Below are 21,627 nucleotides of genomic sequence, written 5' to 3'. Positions count from 1 at the left end.
GTGATGTATCAGAATTAAATGACCCATTTCTTTTCTCTCTTAAAGTTTGCATCAGGTTTCTGCGCAGCGCAATACTACAACATCTGGGTCAGGCATGTTAAACTATGGCTTGTCACTTATAGTTCAAAAATGTGGAAAAGCTCCATGAGTTCATTTTTATTACAAGCCAGAGGGAATAGCATCAGCTGTAATTAAAGGGTGCGGAGTCTGCTCAGGAAGGGTCAGGTCTAAAAATAACATTTATAACCAGAAAAACAAAATCACTTTATCAAGGTTTACATTTAACATAGGGCCATGTTGCTATTGATTTATGTCAGCAATTTTGTTTGGCATTCTGTCTCTTCCTGGAACTTTTGACTGGGCTAGGAGTTCTATGCATAACCACAGCGGTTCCATCTTCTGTAATATCAATCATTCATTTCACACAATGTTTCCTCTTAGTCTTTTTTCAAGCCTAGATCCTCCTTCAAATATATCAGCTGCATGTGCTGAAGAAAGAACAAGTTTGCCTTTTGGTGGCACCTTTTGTAATATTGGATGTGAAGTACTTTGATACACCACAATGTGTTACTTTTGATGTATATCCGTTACTGTAACATTGACAATGCAGCAGATAAGAAATGATAGGGCACTAAACTGAAGCTCTGTTTCTTGTGTCTTAAATTGCACTAAGCCAATTTTAATAACACTGTAGTAACACAGAACAAGAATAGGCCACTTTGCTTCTCTGACCTGTTCACCATTCAGTGAGATCGTGGATGATCTGTGGCATAAATCCATAAGCCACCTTTACACCATATCCATTAATGCATTTGGGTTAATAGAATTCTTTCAAACCCTCCACCCTGCGCTTAGGTAGCTGCCTTGTAAACTTGCCTTTCAGCACCTGGATTTTAAAATTCTTGCCCTTGGTCTAGATTTCTGTGTGATTCCTACCTCCCTATCCCCGAAATTTCTATTTTAATGCTAGCTTCTCAGACATGCCCACTTATAAACACACTATGGACAGCCTAGGTTCAAATTTTTTTAATTAACTTTCTTTGTCTCTATTCTTTGAACTCTCTTTCCTTTTGTAATGATTTGGAGATGCCGGTGTTGGACTGTGGTGTACAAAGTAAAAACATCACACAACAGGTTATAGTCCAACAGGTTTAATTGGAAGCATTAGCTTTCGGAGCGCTACTCCTTCATCAGGTGTGTACAAATCCTTTTGTAAGGATTTGTTTATCATCTATCTCTCTAACAAACTTTGTTACCTGACTTCATATTGGCTTCTTTGCCTCGGAGTTTAATTTTGTTTGATAACGCTCCTGTTAGTGTATTATACTAAAGGTACTATGTAAATGCAAGTTATGAGTGAACATTAGAAGTGTTGTTTGGCTGAGTGCTAATGGTAAACAAACCTGAATACCTAATTTGTGTTAAACAGCTTTTTGTGCCCTTCAACTTTGCTTTTTATTACTTTGAAGAGAAGTTAATGATACCATTATTAAAATTGTCAAATGATAAAGCTCTCTCAAAAGTTAGCATTAAGGAACAAATTAAGAGCTTCTGGCTAGTTTAAAGAAACGCATTTATAATACACCCAGATGTTGTTTTATGCACATGCTGCCAAATATGTCTCTTCCACACACATAACTATTTTGAACGGGGCGTACTGTCAAAAGGTAGTACTTGGCAGAATCGTCTGCCTGTTGAATGTCCAGGCAAAGTTTAATCCTTGTAAATTAGCATAATCTTAAAGGAACTTGATAAAACGCTTTTCCCCATAGTATTTTCCAAGGTTGTGATTATCCATTCAAGTTAAATTTTGAAATTAAAACTTTGTTCAAATGATGAGAGGAAGGGGAGATTAGATTAACCTGGCCACCACCGCTACTGAGAGGAGGAAAAGCACATGGGGATGGTCCTCAAGATCATTCATTTATGCTTTACATGAAAAGGATTCAGGTCAGAAAATACAATGCCCAAATATTTCCAATCAAAAGCACATAATTCCACCTGGTTAAAAACACTAAAAGGTCAGTGGGGAAAAAATTTAAAAGGGACCTAAGGGGCAACTTTTTTTAAGCAAAGGGTGGTGTGTGTAGCTGCCAGAGGAAGTGGTGGAGGCTGGTACAATTACAACACTTAAAAGGCATCTGGATGGGTATATGAATAGGAAGGGTTTAGAGTGATATGGACTAAGTGATGGCAAATGGGACGACATTAATTTGGAATATCTGATTGGCATTGACGAGTTGGACTAAAGGGTCTTTCTCCGTGCTGTACATCTGTGATTCTAAGAAGAGCATCTCAATTCAGCATTCTGAGGAGGATTGTAAATTGCTCATTTTGCAGTCTCAGTCTAAAGTTACCAAACTCCCTTTGATTAGATTACTGCCTTGTGATTAAATTCAGCTATCTATCATCCAGGGAATTGTTGTGATGCAGCGGGTAATGTTCCTGCCTTTGAACCTGAAGCTCTGGGGGCCTGATAGCCAAGGAAAGGATATTAACCTAGTCAAACAGGCTGAATCTTTCAAATTCCTGCAAATCCTTCCAGTACATGTCATGGCAACAATGGGGGAGATCCCTGGTCAGTGATATGTTGCTTTCTCACATCGTGATGAAATGAAATTTGAGGACCCTCTACCATCGTTATTCAGAACTCCAAACTCCGACATGCATGTTGTTATATCTAAGACAGAGGTGTGAAGGAATTTCTTCTCTTAGAGGGGAGTGAATCTGTGTAATTCTTTAATGTAGAAGGCTGGTGAGGCTGTGTCATTAAGTATAATTAAACCTAAAATTTTTAATCAGTAAGGGTATCCAGGATTATAAGGAAAAAGTCAGGAGAGTGGAGTTGAGGATTATCAGATCAGCTATGATCTCATTGAATTGCAGAGCAGATTTGATGGGCTGAATGGTCTGTTTCTGTTCCTGTGTCTTATGGTCTTTTCAGTTCTACCTCCTTATAATGCCGGCCACTAACTGGCTGTAACAGCAAAGAGCTGCTGCAGCTCAATCCTGCCTTTTTTTAATGAGTTACCAATTTAACAGATGATTGGAGCCTTTTGATTTTTGTTTACTGCTAGTTTAAATACAAATTGCTTGATGTGTCGCAGCCTATACCTCCACTTGTGTGCTTGTGTGCAGTTGAATCTGTTTGTGGATGAGTTATGATCTGCTGTTCACTTCCCGCCCAAGGATTATTTGACTGTATTTTAAGGATGGTAAACAGCTTAACACTATGAAAGGAGTTAGTGTGTACGAGTTGTGGCCTGTTCACAGCTCTGTCAGAGACAGGGATTGATTTAGTTTGCAATACAGCATTCCATTGTTTAATTAGTACAGACAAATTTCAGCAGAAGTCCACTGGACGTTTTTGTAGTCTGCTACATACAAGTAGCTGAGGCTCAGTGCTGGTATAATATTTCAAACAGTTGTTAACTGTGGCTGGAGTTGAAATGCACAACCTCCTTCCTAAAAGGCTATCCTAAAACAGACAAGAGAAGTCTAAAAATAACTTTGTATTGTCCAGTGTACCTCTGCATTCTAAATTGAAAAATACCAGATTCTATGATATTTTATTACCGTTTTCGAATAAAGACGTATCCATTTTTATTTTTCATGTGGAGTCCTTAAAGCCCTGTGCGTCTCGTGGAGTAAATCCTACACAAGTTCTCGAGTAAACAGCAGAGGCAACCTGCATCACCCTCTTTCTCTGTCTGAGTCTCTCTTTCCCTTTCTCTGTATGTCTGTCTCTCTCTTTCTCTTCGTCTCTATATATCCCTCCATGTAGCATCCTCATTGTTCAAGGGATGCTAATTATTGCTTAAGTCATCATTATCAGCATGGAGCACGGTGAGGCAGAAGGACCCAAGAACTACCTCAACCGCTCCAGTAATTGAATCAATGCTATTGATTTTATTGTGCACTGAGCCAGACAATAATCCCTAGACTACAGTCTTAGGCTGGCCAGGCGGACAGACCTAACTAACATGAACCAGTGACAGAGTCACAGATTTTAGTTTCTGCTTTCTTGCAAATATAAACTAAACCAATCAGTTCCTCAGTTCTCTGGGTATTTGAATGGACAGTGATTTCCCTAAACTTGCATTCTGCTTCATCTGTTTCTTTCAGAATTTGAATTCATATGTTCAAAGGTAGCTTTACCTGTGGACGTCTATTGTAAGAACATGCTATATGCATATGTTTCTTTCGCCCTTCCCTCTGACTTTCCTTTTCATTTTGCTTGTTTCTTTTATCTTCCGAGCACACCACACAACTTTAAGCTCAATTTTGCACCCCAGCTACCTTTGCCTTACAATATCAGGGCTACATACAATGCTTGAAATCATGCAATACATCAGTTTACAAGGAGATCCTAGTATCATCGATTAATTTTTTTTTTCTATTCATTTGTGGGCTGTTGATGTCGCTGGTTGGCCAATGTTTATTACCCAACCTTAGTTGCCTTTGAGAAGGCAATGGTGGATTCCTTCTTGAACCACTGCAGTCCACCTGCTGTTGGTTGGCCCATAATGCCATTAAGGAGGAAATTCCAGGAATTTGACCCAGCAATAGTGAACAAATGGCCATATATTTCCAAGTCGGGTTGATGAGTGGCTTGGAGAGGAACTTGAAGGTAGTGGTATTCCCGTGTTTCTGCAGCCCTTGTCCTTCGAGATGGAAGCAGTCATGAGTTTGGAAAGTGCTGGCTGAGGATCTTTATTGAATTCCTGCAGTGCATCGTCAGTGGCAGGGGAAGTGAATGGTTTTGGATTTTAGTGCCAGTCAAACAAGCTGCTCTGTCCTCTTTGAGTGTTGTTTGAGCTGCACTCATTCGGGCAAGTGGGGAGTATTCCATCAGACCCCAGACCTACACCTTGTAGATGGGGGACAGGCTTTGGAGTGTATTATGGACCAGGCCAGACCCCTCAAAACATTTCAAGAAGGTAGCCCAGACCCTAACTTTGCTGGTTGTTTTAAGCTGGTGTAAAGTGGATATTCCAGGAGAGGTGCTTAAACAAACAATTTATTTACATGATAAATGAATGAAATACAAGCAAAAGAGAACAGAATACTGAACAACTTAACCTATCCGAAAACCCAACAGATCATCCCAACTTAATTATGCTGTTCTAAATACTTACAGCCGTCCCCATGAACACCCCTTGGCACAAAAGGTAAAATCAAGCGCAGTGTCTTTCAGATGAGAAGTCAGAGAGAGAGAGAGAGAGTACCTGGACCTGCTTCTTCGGGTCCAACGGCTTTTTTAACGCCAGTGCTGAAAACCAAACTCAACCTGATGAAGGGCTCCGGCCCGAAATGTCGATTTTTCTGCTCGGATGCTGCCTGACCTGCTGTCCTTTTCCAGCAACGCACTCGCAACTCTGATCTCTAGCATCGGCAGACCTCACTGCCTCCTGAGCTGAGAGAACTGGCCACTCCCTTTTCATTGTACAAATGTTTTTTTTTTAAACTTGAAAGCCATCTGTCTGAGGCAGTGTCTATTAGGTATAAACAAATTGGCCCTGAAATCCTTCAACCCCAGAGTTTTCGGAGTTTGTGTCTTTTACAATCTCTCGGGTTAAAAAAAGCCAAGGACAGCATAACCTTGTTAAAGGAGCAGCATCATCACAGGAGTCAGGAGGTGAGTTACTTGTCGCAGTATTTCTAGCCTCTGACCTGCTCTTGTATAGCCTCTGCATTCATGTGGTGAATCCACTTGAGTTTGTGGTCACTGATAATCCCCAGGATGTTGATAGTGGGGGATTCATTGAATGCCAAAGGATGGTGGTTGTAATGTCTCGTAGTGAGGATGGTCATAGACTGGCATTTATGTGGCGCAAATGTTACTTGCCACTTGTCAGCCCAAGGGGCGGCATGGTGGCTCGGTGTGTAGCATTGCTGCCTCACCACGCCAGGGACCTGGGTTTGATTCCAGCCTCAGGCGACACTCAGTTTGGAGTTTACACATTCTAATAGTGCAATTGCATGCCTATCTTTTACTAGATTATTTTAGTAAATCTTTATTTCATTTGTGTCTGCGTGGGTTTCCTCCAGGTGTTCCAGTCTCCTCCCATAATCCAAAGATATGCAGGTTAGGTGAATTGGCTATGCGATATTGCCCATAATGTTCAGGGATGTGTAGGTTAGGAGCATTAGTCAGGGGTAAATATAGGATAGTAAGGTAGGAGAATGGGTCTCGGTGGGTTACTCTTCAGATGGTTGGTGTGGACTTGTTGGGCAGAAGAACCTGTTTCCACACTGTAAGGATTCTATGATTCCAAGCCTGGATCTTGTCCAGATTTTGTTGCATTTGAACATGGACTGCTTCAGTGTCTGAGGAGTCACGATTGGTGCTGAACATTGTGCAATCATTGGTGAACATCCTCACTTCTTACCTTATGTTGTAGGGAAGGTCATTGATGAAGCACCTGAAAATGATTGGGCTTAGTACACTAACCTGAGGACCTCCTGCAGAGATCTCCTGGGACTGAGATGACTGACCTCCAGCAACCACAACCATTTTCCTATGTTCCATCTGTCAATAAGGCATTAGATCTTTGCAAAGTGAGTGAAAAATAAAATTAGATTGAAGTGGACGTAGTCTAGTCTTTGCAGCCTGGGCTATCAGACTGATTTGCCTCAGGAACACAACATAGACACACTGGTACAGTTCTTATAATGGAGACATTTAGATGCTTCATGAGTTCCTACTTTTAATTAAAAGTAGCGAATTCATTTTATGTAAACATAATTAGTTTTGGGAAATTAATAGTGCAATTGCATGCCTATCTTTTACTCGATTATTTTAGTAAATCTTTATTTCATTTGTGCTATTCCAGGCCACATGTATGAAATAAAGTTTCAGAAATATATTTGAAGAAATCTTGCATTGAAATTTTTTCTTGCCAGTATATTTAGTGGAAAGAATTCCTGTTTCCTGCTGCTTCTAGCAAGCCCCTCACATCAAGTTCCACGGTCAGGTCAGAATGGGAGTGAAATAGATAGTTATTTATGTTGGCAAATGTCGTAGAGTACAGAATTCAAACATTTTTGATGGTTGTCCATGAATGTTTTATCTTTAGTGGTTCCAAGTATTTGGATATGCTTAAACAGACTCGTAGTACCTCTGAAATTCCTCTTGCAAATTTCTTTTTAAGAACTAAAATCAAAGAAGCGCAGATGTTAGAAGTCTGAAACAAGCAAAAACACAGGAGGTCTGGAATCATCTGTGAAGAGAAAACAGTTAATGTTTTGAGTAGAGTGCTGATCACCACACTACTACAAGGCTTTGGAGAGGGTACAGAAATGGGTTTACCAGGGTGTCAGCGATGCCCACATCCCACAAATTAATACATTTTTTTTTAAAAGATGATGGGTGGGAGAAGGGTGGTGCTGTTGCACACTAATCAAAAAACAGATGGGGAACTGGAGAACCATCATTAGTTTTTGGAAAGGCCACATTGCAATGGAGTGCCTTTCAGACATTGGTCTCTGCGTGAATGAAGTCCCTGGTGCCAGTCCTGCATGCCTAAAGCTGCTGCTCATTCAGAGGCCCAGCAGTTCCCCATACTGCCAGTGGGAGCAGAGGCTGCCGGGTTCAATGTAACCAAAAGGTCAAAGATCAGGAAGGAAGCCCAAACCATTGATGAAAGCAGGATGGTAGTCACAGAAGAGGAGCTATCAGAGGGGTCAGTGATAAGGCCATGGGATTTAGTGGCGAGGGAAGGAGTTGGTATTCAGCAACACCCGTTTCCCAAAGCTGGATCCCTCAAACTGACTCCACAGGCCTCAGCCTCACTCCCAGCTGGTTACAAGCAAACCCAGTGGTCTTTACTGGAGTATGAGAAAGCCATGGAAAGACCTGTTTAATCTCAATAAGGCAAGGAGAGAATGGGATAATGGGTGTCAATGAATCTAATTAACATCTAGTGTGGCAACTGAGAACCACAGGTCAGCCCCTTCCGCACTCCAACTTAACTGGGGGAGGTTTCACTCCCTCTGAGATCTCCAGTGGGACCTCTTTTTACAACAGCTTCTGTCACGACAGGATTAAAACCGATCCACAATGTCTAAAGGATTTAGTCATTGTGCAGATAAAGGTTGTACACTTTATTCATTGAGACGTTACTTTCTGTTGGTATCTGAAGGAACAACCTTGTGTCTTCCTCATCTTTGGGTTGTCTCACTGAAACAGTACGACATTTAAAGTGTACACTTAGTTATTGTGTTGCCATAGTCTTACCAGACCATAGGGGCTGCTCTCTCATTCGAGAGAAGCAACTGGTGGTGATTTAGCCTGAGGGCCACCAGACCTCAGACGAGGGAAGAGGTTGAGAAGGAGAGTCCTTCATGGTAACCTCAAACCAGTGATGGGAATTGGACCTACGCTGTTGGCATCACACTGCTGTAAACTAACCATCCAAGCCAAATTGATTCCCAGACTTAGTTGTAATATGGGAATTGCAGTAACTAATTTGCTCACAACAGGGTCTATCAAACAGCAGTGAAATGAATGAACAAATAATCAACATTTTCTGTATGTTGGTCGATGAGTAAATATTGTCAAATACTGTAAATAAGTAAGACAATGTGAAAATTTCCTTGTTCTTTAAGATTTTATGTCGAGAGATATTTCATTCAAAAGATAGCCCCATCAATATCTCTCTCAACCTCATTGCTGCTCCCAGTTATTATTCAAATCTCTGTTGTCGACCCAAGACCACAAATTTATGACTTGGGCAGGAATGCTGTTTATAAACCAAGGTTAACGCCTAGCTATAATCCTGTAATTGAACTACTTAAAGGAAGTCTATTGTTCAGAGGTAGAGTGTAACTTAATGACATTTGGATTGTAGTTATTGGTGAGTGTCTCTCATGGAATTTTCACTTTCAGAGCGTGATTGAGCACTTGTTTTGAGAAGGTTTCATTATTATTGTACTCGGCCAGAAAACTAATTGCTTGAAATTCGATCTATTCTGGAAAATTGACCGAGAACAGAGATGCAGCAACTTAACTGTAAACAGCAGTTCATGCTTCATTGATAAGAAATTGTAATATTTTGTAGGATTCCTGAAGTGGGTGCCATGATGCTCTTGAGAGCTAATCACTGTAAGAGCTTAAATCTGTACTTGACCCTGGCTAACGTGGCAGCGTTAACCAGATTATTCCCTGAATCTTATATGAGATGGCTGGCAAGCTAAGAATGAAACTTTGTCATTACTCTGAAAGATATGTACTTGAAACTGACTTCTTTTTTGTTTTGCTTGGGAATCAGTGTCCTTGATGGCCACATGGAATTATTTAGGTAAAAACAATGACTGCAGATGCTGGAAACCAGCTTCTGGATTAGTGGTGCTGGAAGAGCACAGCAGTTCAGGCAGCATCCAAGGAGCTTCGAAATCGACGTTTCAGGCAAAAGCCCTTCATCAGGAATAAAAGCAGTGAGCCTGAAGCGTGGAGAGATAAGCTAGAGGAGGGTGGGAGTGGGGAGAAAGTAGCATAGAGTACAATGGGTGAGTGGGGGAGGGGATACAGGTGATAGGTCAGGGAGGAAAGGGTGGAGTGGATAGGTGGAAAAGGAGATAGGCAGGTAGGACAAGTCCGGACAAGTCATGGGGACAGTGCTGAGCTGGAAGTTTAGAACTAGGGTGAGGTGGGGGAAGGGGAAATGAGGAAACTGTTGAAGTCTGCATTGATGCCCTGGGGTTGAAGTGTTCCGAGGCGGAAGATGCGGCGTTCTTCCTCCAGGCATCTGGTTGTGAGGGAGCGTCGGTGAAGGAGGCCCAGGACCTCCATGTCCTCGGTAGAGTGGGAGGGGGAGTTGAAATGTTGGGCCACAGGGCGGTGTGTTTGATTGGTGCAGGTGTCCCGGAGATGTTCCCTAAAGCGCTCTGCTAGGAGGTGACCATTCTCCCCAACGTAGAGGAGATGCATCGGGAGCAACTGACACAATAAATGATATTAGTGGATGTGCAAGTAAAACTTTGACGGATGTGGAAGGCTCCTTTAGGGCCTTGGATAGAGGTGAGAGGGGAGGTGTGGGCGCAGGTTTTACAGTTCCTGCGGTGGCAGGGGAAAGTGCCAGGATGGGAGGGTGGGTTGTAGGGGGGCATGGACCTGGCCAGGTAGTCACGGGGGGAATGGTCTTTGCGGAAGGCGGAAAGGTGTGGGGAGGGAAATATATTCCTGGTGGTGGAGTCTGTTTGGAGGTGGCGGAAATGTCGGCGGATGATTTGGTTTATGCGAAGGTTGGTAGGGTGGAAGGTGAGCGCCAGGGGCGTTCTGTCCTTGTTACGGTTGGAGGGGTGGGGTCTGAGGGCGGAGGTGCGGGATGTAGACGAGATGCGTTGGAGGGCATCTTTAACCACGTGGGAAGGGAAATTGCGGTCTCTAAAGAAGGAGGCCATCTGGTGTGTTCTGTAATCATTTGTCTGTCTGGAGTAAGAAGCGTTTGGCAGTTCCACCCACCCATGTGTCATTTCTGTCAACAGTCCCTGCCCTCTAGGTGGGGGACAAAGAGAAATGAGTTATTGAATCTACATTTGCTAGTATTATTCATATAAGTACTGTTGTTTGATTCCTTTTGTTCTGTTACATGTTTAGAACAGTTGTATATTAGCCCAAGAAGTACAAACATTCATGAGTATATGGCTTCAAGCTGTTGTCTTGAACAGGGTAATAGAATGCAGGTGCTAAGCATGTTGTCATAGTTGTATGAAGGGCTGTCTGCTGAATCTTCATCATGCACTAGCTTTAACAAACCATATTCTTTCTTCTGTTCAGTGCATGGTTGTCAGGATATGAAGACCCCGTGATTAGTCGGATTAACCAGAGGATACAAGACCTGACAGGGCTTGATGTTTCCACAGCAGAGGAGCTGCAGGTAGGTGTGTGCAAAAAGGTTTTAGGGTAAATTGAATTCTATTCTAGTGAGTAGAGAAAAGCCAAAGAAAAAAACCACAGCAACAAAAGCAAAAAATGCTGGAAAAGCTTGGCAGGTCTGGCAGCATCTGTAGAGAGAAGCCAACATTAACGTTTTGGTTCAGTTCGGAGGAAAGGTCACTCTACCCGAAATGTTAACCCAGATTTCTCTCCACAGATGTTGCCAGACATGATGAGCTTTTCCAGCACTTGCTGTTTTTGTTTCAAATGAATAGAGAGATAGTTGTTTATCCCATTTGCAACAGCGATTACTACCATATGGTTCTAAAGACAATGAGATATAGTATTAGAATGTAAAGGTTTCAATAATTAGGGCTGCATCCGGTTTGAAAAAAATGTGGCAGAGCCTTTGGAAATGATCTGTTAAAACAATCGGTGAAATTAAAACAAGGATTGGAACATGTCAAACTTCGGTAGCTAAGGCAAAGCAAAATAGTATAGAGGCTAGAAAACTAAAATCGAAGGAACATGGCTCAAGTCCTCCCTAGAGGTTACCACACCTGACAAATGAGAAAGATGCCCCTTCATCAGGCCTGCACCAATAAAAGGTCCTTAATTGGAAACATTAACTCTGTTTGCAACTCTCTCCCTCCCCCCTCTCCTTTCTCCCCCCCCCCCCCCCCCCCCCCCACCCCCCCCCCCCACCCCCGTCACTGCCTGGCATATTTCCACCGCGCCTCTCATATATACTTCAGTAGCCAACATCTTGACCAGTGTTATGAACTTCACTTGCTATGGAGTTCAAATTGTGTTTTTACCTTTCTCATGCACAGCAGTTTTCGGTAACATTTTCACACCATTTTTAATTTTGAAAAGTCAAGATGAACTGTAAAATCTACAATTCCAGGTATGATCATTTCCTTCTGAACTGCGGTAGCTAGGATGCTATGTGGTAAGTTAGGATTCTATTATGTCCTTTCAGGCTATGTGGTGCAGTCCAAACGTTCAGTCCTGTACAGTTGGATTTTCTGGCTAAAGCAATATGTATTTCCCTTCTGCTTGTGATAAATCTTTAATCTGTAAGAGAATAAAGAGTTATGAGGAAAAGGTTTAAAAAAAAAAGTGGAATTGAGGCTTATCAAACCAGCTATGATCTCCGTGTAAGGTGAAACAAACCCAATGAGCCAAATGGCCTGCTTCTGCGACTTATGACCTTTTTGGGCACCTCTACTACCTTCAGCTTTACTCCAATGGGTTTTGCATTATCTGTAGATGAGTTTTTCCCCTCAATTTTATTCAGTACTTTGCTAACTACTGAAGCTACACTGTTGGCTGAAACTAGATACAAAAATTTGTGATGCAGGCTCCAGAAGTTAAACATAAAACTTCTGCAGTGTTTTTTACAATGGTACAGCCATTAAGGACATACATGACTTTCAATGTCAGTTGGGAAGATTGATTGATTCAGCAACCATGTTAATTGTGTTTTTTTTAAAAGGGAATGCCAAACAATATGATTCAGGAGGAAGATGGGAATTGAGAGGAATACATTTGTTCAGATCTAATTTTATTCTGCTGTATGTTGCTGCCATAAAGTTGCAAGATATTTGATTTTATATAAACTGTGAATGTCATTTTGTTAGCTGAATCAATTTGTGAAGAACATACACTTCAGACAGCAGAAAGCTTTCAAAGAAATGCATGGTTGAACTTTTCATTTTAAGAAAAGTTCTCCTTAAATGAGCCTTAAACTCCATGTAATCCTGATAGAAAGTCATTTATCTTTTAGATAAGCGTAAAATGATTTTGAGGATAAAGTGAGGACTGCAGATGCTGGAGATCAGAGTCAAAATGTGTGGTGCTGGAAAAGCACAGCTGATGAAAAGCGTATGCTTGTAATGTTGACTCTCCTGCTCCTCGGATGCTGCCTGACTAGCTGTGTTTTTCCAGCACCACACTTTTTGATTGAGTAAAATGATTTTTGTTTGCCATAACACTATATTTACATTGGCTGATCAACCCTTAACCCAATTCAACCCTTAACAATCGCTCCTAGTGATGTGAGGATTTGTGGAAACCTTGGGAATGAAAGGGAACTGGATAAAGAGTATGAAGACATCGTATTTATTGTAGACGTGTTGTTGGGAGTAAGCTGGAGATGAAGAAGAACTTCAAATGGATTCAGGGCTATACAAAATTGCTTCTGTATCAGACGATCTGAACTCAGCAGCTCAAAGCAAAATAGTCAAGTAATGAGTTGGGTTTTTGCAGCTTAATAATCTTTTCCTTAGGATGATAATGACATTAGAGCCATAAGCCTGAGAATCTTCTACTTTTTCACTGTACAGTAACATTCGCAATAACGTTTGGTGCTTGTGAAACGTTGAGCATTTGACTGGTTCTGTCTGACCTCTCATTCCGCCATAGGTGGCCAATTATGGGGTAGGAGGCCAATACGAGCCTCACTTTGACTTTGGACGGGTAAGTGTGTCACTGTTTTATTTTTTTCAGCCTTTTTTTTTTCCCACAATTTGTTTCTTGTTTCAGGTGGCTAATTATGGCGTGGGAGGGCAGTATGAGCCCCACCATGACTTTGCTCGGGCAAGTAGTGACTTAGAAGTTGCAAATCCATTCCAAATTCCAAATCCTTCTGCTTTCTATAATGGGCTTGCATGGGTAAACTAGCCCTAGCATTGCATGATAAAAGCAGCATCTCATTTGGGAAAATCATGTTGGTTAATCAATAGATAATTGCAATATAGTTGATTCTTTTCAGTCGTTGCATGCTGAGTGATGGATTCATCTCTCAAAATTCAGGAACCAGTATAAATCAAGATTTATCATCAACGTTTTTGGATAGCTAGGAATACAACTTCTCCTTTATTTTTTCGAAGAGATTACTGGCAGTACGGAAGTTTACATATGTTATCCATGAAGTTGATGTAATTCTTGATTTATGTGTGTATTCCAATTTGTATTGTAAATCAGGTCTGCAAATCAGATCTCTAGCTAGTACATTCTTACACCCTCTTTCCTGGAATAGAGGTGTTACATTAGCAATTCTTCAATCCACTTGGACTTTTCCAGAGTCTAAAAAATTTTGGTACGTCATGTCCACTGTATCAACCTGTCTCTGCAGCCACCTCTGTTAAGATCCTAGGATGAATGCCTTCAAGACAGGGGATCATGACAACAGCCTTTCCTAATTGTTTTTCTGTGATCATGAATATTTTGAGTTCATTACTTTCAAGTATCATCTGGAGGTCCCCAACATTACAATTACCAATCTTCAGCCAATTCAGTTCATTCCATGTGATGTGAAGAGCAACTGGATACCGCAGAGACTATGGGCCCTGACAATACTCCAGGAATAGAACTGAAGACTTGTGTTCCAGAATTATTGGCATCAGGCTATTCCAGGACAGCTACTACACTGACCCCGCCCAGCCCTGTGAAAAATTGCCAGGTATGCCCTCTGCAAAAATGCAGGGCAAATCCAACCTAGCCAGTTACCACCCCCATCAGTGATGGAGAGGGGTAGTCAACAGTGCTATCAAGCAGCACATGCTTAGCAATAACATATTATCTGATGCTCAGTTTGCTTTCCTCTAGGGCCATTCACTCCTGACCTCTTTATAACCTTGCTTCAAACATGGACAAAAGAGCTGAATTCGAGAGGAGATGAGAGTAACAAATATCAAGGCTGTATTAAACCGAGTGTGGCATTAAGAGGCCCTATTAAAACTAAAATCAATGCAAATTCAGGGACAGCTGTTTGCTGCTGGACTCATTCCTGGCAGAAAGGGAGATGGTTGTGGTTGTTCAAGGTCACATGCCTCGGTTCCAGGTGCTCCCTGCAGCATTTCCTCAGGATAGTGTCCTAGACTCAACTAACTTCAGCTGCTTATTCAATGACCTTCCCTCCATCTCAAGACCAGATGTGGAATGTTTGCTGGTGGTTGGACCGTGATCAGCACCATTCGCAACTCTTCAGATACTAAAGCCCATGTCCAAATGCAGCAGGACTAGGGCAAACTCCAGACTTGTGCTGAAAGTTTGTAAGTAATCCACAGTACACATATGCCAGCAATGACAATCTCCAATGAAAGAGAATTTTAACCATTGTCTCTTGACATTCAACAACATTACCATCATTGAGTCATCCACAATCAACATCCAGAGGATTACCGTTGACCAGATACTGAACTAAACTAGCCACACCAATATTGGTTGCAAGAGCTTGTCAGAGACTGGAAAACCTAGAATGAGTAATCTGCCTTTTGACTGTGTCCCTGTTCCTCCAGGGTCAAAATTCTGACACTACCTCCCTTATAGACTTATGGGTCTACCTGCATCAAATGGGCTGCAACAATTCAACCTTCTGGCCTAGAAAAAGAAAATATTGTTTTGATATTACATTATTCTACTGAATAGGTATGAAATTGTTACGATGGAGATCAGTATTTGTGTTGGATTGAGGAAGCTGTTCTTTGGTTCCTTTCTTCAGTTTTTGAACTAGGGCACAAAATTTTTTAAAAATTAGTTGATCTTATGTGTCATATGTAATGCAAAAGAAAGGTTTAGGTTGATCACTTATATTTTATAAATTATATAATATATTTGAAAGATTTCAGTAAGCATTTTTATGGAGCAATTGGTTTTATTTGTTTAAAATGGGATGCATATGAAACAGTAGTTTGTAGCCAGGAAATTAGGTGGATTTGTGTTTTGTAGTCAAAGTGCAAATTGTAATAATATTATGGCTTTCAGAGGTATATTATCGTCCTTTTATTTTAAATGAAGAGAGGTTGAAACTGAGTCTCTGAGCAGTCTGAAAATGAAAAGGAAATGAAACGGTTTGAATTATGATTAAAAGCAGAAGGAAAAGAAAGGAAGCTCTGAGTAGAAGAGAAGGAGAAGGAGCTAGCTTTTGAATTTCAGAAGTTGACAATGAAAGAGGAAAGTTGATTTAAAATGGTGAAGGTAAAAGATAGGAGTAGTGATAGGTACAATGATGAAGAGCAAATCCATTCTAGCCAAAGGCCTGGTGGGGATCTGTTTAAATATATTCAAGCATTGCCAAAGTTTGATGAGAAGACTGTAGAAAATTTTTCATTTGAGAAAGTGGCTAAACAAATGAAATGGCCAGTGACCATGTGTCTTAGAAGTTGAACAAAATTGGTAGGTACAGCTAGTGAGGTATTTGCATCAATATCAGAGGAAGTATCCAGGGAGTACAATGAGGTGAAAAAAGCAATGTTAAATACATATAAATCTGGTGCCAGAAGTCTACTGACAACATTTCAGGAATCTAAGGAGGGAACTTGGTCAAACATGCATAGAAGTTGAAAGGATCAAGCAAAGTACCTTTGATAGCTGAATAAAGGCATTGAAAATAGATCAGACTGTTTGTTTATTTTGGAAGAATTCAAAAATACACTTCCTGAGGTAATGAGAACTCACGTGGAAGAGCAGAGCGTTAAAACGAACTATCTGTTAATAAAGTAAGGAAGCCACAGGTTGAAGCAGGAGGAGAAATCAAAAATAGAGATAAGGAAGTTGAAGTTTAATTACCAGAGAGCATGTTTGATCGGATGAATAAGAAAAACCAAGAACAGGTGGAGGACAACGTGAATATTTTTAGTTGAGAGACGTTAACTGAATTACAATGGAAAGATGAAAAGCTAAAGCTGTTGTATCGGATATTATACACAAAAAAAGATTGAATGTATCCCAGAATGTTACTATCTTAAAAATAACATCTTGATGAGGAAATGGAGACTATCTCGTATTCAGGCAATGAGAAATGGGCAGTTGTTCATCAAGTTGTATTACCTTGGGTTATAGAAAGGAGATGTTGTGAGTAGCGCATGAATTACCAGTAGGAGGTCATGTGGGAGTAAGTAAGACTTGAGCCAAAATATAAAAACTGGCAGATACTTTTATCCAAAAAAGTGAAGGAAAGTTTGGGTTTTGTGACACCAAAAGGACTGTACAAGTTTAAAGTCATGCCATTTGTATGAAAAATGCACCAGTCACATGTCAAAGACTAACCAATAAAGTAGTTTCAGGATTACCCAATTAGGTGGTGTATATCGACGATCTGGTAAGTTTTAGTCATGTATGAAAGAGCATTTGGAGCGTCTATTGGAATTGTTCGACAAACCTCTGGAGGCGGGCATGGTGATAAACCTGGCGAAGTGTGAGTTCGCAAAAATCCAAGTCATGTTCCTGGGCCATATCATTGAACATTGAAAGATAGCCCAATGGACGTGAAAACAAAAGTTATTGAGAAATTTCCCATACAATCAACGAAGAGGGAAGTACTACGATTCTTGGGACTGAGTAGATTTTATCAAAAATTCGTACCAGATTTTAGCAGCGTCGTTGCTCCACTGACTGACTTGTTGGAGAAGTGCAGAAAATTTCAGTGAATGGAGGTCTGTCAGAAGGAAATTAACTGCCTTAAAGCTATGTTAACCACCACCACCACCACTACCAACCTCCTCCCCCACACGCAGTGTTCGCCGCACCTAATTACACAAAGTGGCTATCGATTGGAGTGTTGGTGCTCTACTATTGCAAGAAGCTGACAAGATAAAAAGAGCTTTTGGGTATTTTTCTAGAAAATTGAATATTCATCAACAGAAATATTCCATGACTGAGAAGGTGACCTTCAGTTTGGTGTTGGCATTGTAACATTTCAACATTTATGTTGCCAGTAATTTGTCTGAGACAATTGTAAGTCACTGCAAAGATTGCCACGGAGTAGGACTCCTCAGCCAGTGCTCATTTTCTCCATCCATGTCTTTTTTTTTTTCTTGTGATTTTCTTTTCTTTCTTACCTACTGTTCTGAGCCTCGAGTGAAGTCAGAGTGGACTCTGGCCTCAAGGTGAATCCAGAGCAGACTCTTGGCCTTGAGAGGTGAAGCCCATCACAGTCTGTAGGCGAGGTGCCTGCACGGGACTGGGTTGGACTGTTTATTCTGTTATTCTGAACTTTTTTTTTCTTTATTTTTCTAATTCGTTCCTAAGAATTTGTACTTAAGAATCTGTACTCTAGGTACCTTTGTACCTAAGATGGTGCCATAAGTGGTGACTTTGTAAACTTTTCACTGTCCTCATGTGACAATAAATCTAATTCTATATACTGATCATAGCCTTTTACCATTTTTGAAAAAATTTAAAGATAAAAATAGCACACTGCTTAAATGGAGTTTATTGTTACAACCATCTAATTTGAAAATTATACATATGGCAGGACGAGAGAATGTAATTGCTGACACGCTGTCACAACTGTGAAGGAAGGAAGATTTAAGGCATTCAGTGGCAGAAGAAACTGATTGAAATGGACTGTAATGTAGAATGTTTGCATGCTTAGAGTCAATGTAGTGTGCATTATAGTGTATTAATAGGGTTTTACCGTCTTTGGATATTGGTGGTCTTTTTTTTAAGTGGGGAGGTGAGATAATATTATGGCTTTAAGATGTGTGTTTTGTTCTGGTTATTTTTATGAAGAGAGGTTGGGATAGGGCTGCAGAGAAGTCTGTTCCAAGCCAATAGAGTAAACAGCTTGTGAGGCCTTGGGTTTTTTTTAAGTTAGAACAACAGAAACAGCCTGAATGGGTGGAGTCAGGCTCCCACAGAACCTGAGGTTTTGTTTAGTTTTTAGCAGTTGCTAGGGTTTTCAAGCTGGCTGTGGAACCTGCCTTTCTATCTGTTACAGCTAAAAGCTGGAGTTTTCTCTGATGCCAGAACTGCACATCAGGCCAGTCCATTTTACTAAATTTGCCTTTGCCCAGGGTGCATTTATGAGATGTTTCCATATTGGAAAAGTTGCTGTTTAGTCATTAAATAATGTATTATTCTTTCCCAATAGTTAATTAGATCAATTCTTCTTCTTTCCTTTGTAATTTAACAGTAGAGTAAGAATAAAGTGTTTTGCTTAAAGCCGAGTAGTATAACCAATTAAATTATATCTGGAACACAGCACCTTATACTTCTAAATAAGAAAAAGTTAGAGTTTAGGCTATCTCTTCGATGGGGGTTTGGACTGGTCCTTAACAGTATGTTATATTATAGAAGAAAGAGATAATTTGCATGCAAGTGCTTGTATTTTGCAGCTGTAGCAAATTGCATGCACTTTCTCACCCTCCATTCTGTGTTCTGTCTATCTGTATTGTGGGCTTGAGACTTCTGCTGGCTATTTTATGGATTCCAGCCAGGCGATATTTTCTTGTTATGTCTCCAAGGTGGTGACTCTAGCAAAGGCTGGTGAGCCATTGTGACTATTATTCACTCTTGAATTGAAACAGAGCTCCTTCAGCCAGTATGGAAGAGTGCAGTGTTTAGACCCAAGACCTGAAACGGAGGTGTTCATGGAGAATTACTTACGTTTAAGATACAGTGCACACATGTCATGAGAACAGAGATTGGGAAAGTACACAATGTGGAGTCAGAACGAGTCTGAGATGCACTCTGGGTGTATGGCCAGAAATAAAGTCTGATTTTAATTTAGTCTCAAATGTTACTTAGAAAACATGCCAGATATAATGCATGGCTTGTTTGGCTTTCTCTGTGATGTACCACTTAGCAGAATCTCAATTATGTTCAAATTGAGATCTGCAAAACAATTAATGTGCACACATGTTTGTGGAATTGCTTTTGTCTGCTGTACTGTAGGAATGGTAAATCCATTGTCTAAGCATTTATGGGTTAGTGCTTCTGTTGAAATGGCAGAGAAAGGAATTGTATGTAAAATGCATTGTCATCATTAATGCTGGCACCATAGAGTTTCATGTCCTACATTACTGACATTGCATCAATAGCAACTTTCTTTCCTCTACATAGAAAGATGAGCCCGATGCATTCAAAGAATTGGGGACTGGAAACAGAATTGCTACCTGGTTATTTTACGTAAGTAAGATCTGTTCTATAATTTGGCTAATTGAATCTGAACCATTAATTCAGCCATCTAGTTTGTGACCTGTTGGAGTAACTAAGCTCTGTGTTTCAAGCAACGTTGTTAGCCTGTAAAACAGCTGAGTGTGTTCTATTATGTATTTGGAAAAAAGAATTGAGGCACCTTAGCCACTTCTAAGAGGATAGACCATTTTAATCTCTCCTCTTTTTATCTCCCTCCCCTCCCAGAACGTCTAGATCTGGTTTTAACTTCACACAGGCATGGCTGAGAACAGAAGCTCCGTTGAATCCTACTGAACTTTCTTTGGTTTTAAGGGACATGAATGCTGCCAGTTACATACAAAATTGCATTTAAAATCATAGGACAAAACTCTGAAATGCTTAGTCGTCTTATGCAAAGAGATTATTACTTCAGTATGAGGACTCACGTTACATTCTCAACATTTCTTCAGCTTGCAATTCCATTACAACCCCCACCACCCCCTGTGACAGCAGTACAGAGCCAGGTCATTTCACTGTTTGTTCAAAACAACAGCTGAAAGCCACTGCTGAAAGTGGGCTTTCAAACTCGAACCATCAGGCAGAATTCTCGAAAGCGTTGCATCTTACATGTTTAACTTTGGAATAAGATGTGGGGGACCAAGGAAAACAGGCACAGTGGCATTTATACAATATATGGTGTTGAGCCTGAGGAGTATGGTTTCTAAATGAAGTTTGATTAGAGGCTGTGGAATGTGAGGTAAGGGGACCAGAGCAGGCAGATATATTTCAGTCCCTAGACTATAATTATTTTTCTATTTAATCGAACCAACGTCATACTTCAAATCATCCTGATGCTTTCAGGAATAGCAGATATTTGTAATAAAGGATGATGTTATGGCTGTTTGTTAGATTTTATTTGTAGCTTGACATTAATTGTACGATCTGTTAAAGAGCCTTTCTTGCGTATTTGTTGCTGTTCTTTAGTCTTCAGTTTTGACTTTATTTTGCTAGATGAGTGATGTAGCAGCCGGTGGAGCCACAGTTTTTCCTGAAGTAGGAGCAGCAGTGTGGCCACAAAAGGTATTTGAATTGATTTCTATCTCTCCTTCTATAATCCGGTGCTCATTTCCCACACGTGCTCTCACTTGCTCATGCGTACAGCCTTTTCCTTGCACTTCATGCTGTCGCATTTTCCTGATCTCTGGATCTGCTCTGTCTTCACTATTCTTGTCTGTTTAACTCCATGTTATCCAAATGAAATGAGTAATAAATGATTTAACTAATTGATGAGACCGCCATTCATCCCCTGGAGCCTGTTCATCCTTCAAGGAGATTACGGCTGATCTGTGGCTGAAGCTTATCTGTGGGGGAGAGGTTTTGTGATGCAGTGGGAGTGTCCGTACATGCTTTTGGCCTATATCCCTTAATGCCTTTTGCTTAACAAAGATTTAACTATCTCAAATTTAAAACTAACAACTGACAGGCATCCTCATTTGTGGAAGAAAGTTCCAAACATCTGCGGGTAGCACGGTGGCTCAGTGGTTAGCACTGTGCCTCATAGCACCAGGGCCTTGTGTTTGATTCCAGCCTTGGGCGACTGTCTATGTAGAGTTTGCATATTTTCCCCATGTCTATGTGGATTTCCTCTGGGTGCTCCGGTTTCCTCCCACAATCCAAAGATGTGCAGGTCGGGTGAATTGGCCATGCTAAATTGCCCATAGTGTTAGGCGCATTAGTCAGAGGGAAATGGGTCTGGGTGGGTTACTCTTCGGAGAGTTGATGTGGACTGTATGGGCCAAAGGGCCTGTTTCCACACTGTAGGGAATCTAATCTATAATAATCTA

At 40.8% G+C, this 21,627-nt stretch overlaps 1 protein-coding gene across 8 annotated transcripts in view; it reads left to right on the top strand.

The window, feature by feature from the left end:
* Positions 1-21,627, top strand: part of p4ha1b (prolyl 4-hydroxylase, alpha polypeptide I b) — an 83,684-nt gene that overhangs the window by 52,346 nt on the left and 9,711 nt on the right. For 3 of the 8 annotated variants that reach the window (XM_043679108.2, XM_087982336.1, XM_087982334.1), the window contains exons 10-13: positions 10,781-10,880; positions 13,427-13,480; positions 19,730-19,795; positions 20,795-20,863. In XM_043679108.2, coding sequence (XP_043535043.2) covers positions 10,781-10,880; positions 13,427-13,480; positions 19,730-19,795; positions 20,795-20,863 — 289 coding nt within the window. Of the gene's footprint in view, positions 1-10,780; positions 10,881-13,306; positions 13,361-13,426; positions 13,481-19,729; positions 19,796-20,794; positions 20,864-21,627 lie in introns of all 8 variants that reach the window. The other 5 variants (XM_043679106.2, XM_087982335.1, XM_043679110.2 and 2 more) reach the window with 2 other exon arrangements.

The sequence above is a fragment of the Chiloscyllium plagiosum genome, unplaced genomic scaffold, assembly GCF_037043375.1.
Source record: "Chiloscyllium plagiosum isolate Xiang-an unplaced genomic scaffold, Cpla_swu_hap1 HiC_scaffold_43, whole genome shotgun sequence".
Lineage (NCBI taxonomy): Eukaryota > Metazoa > Chordata > Chondrichthyes > Orectolobiformes > Hemiscylliidae > Chiloscyllium > Chiloscyllium plagiosum.
This window is presented reverse-complemented; position numbering and strand designations above follow the sequence as displayed.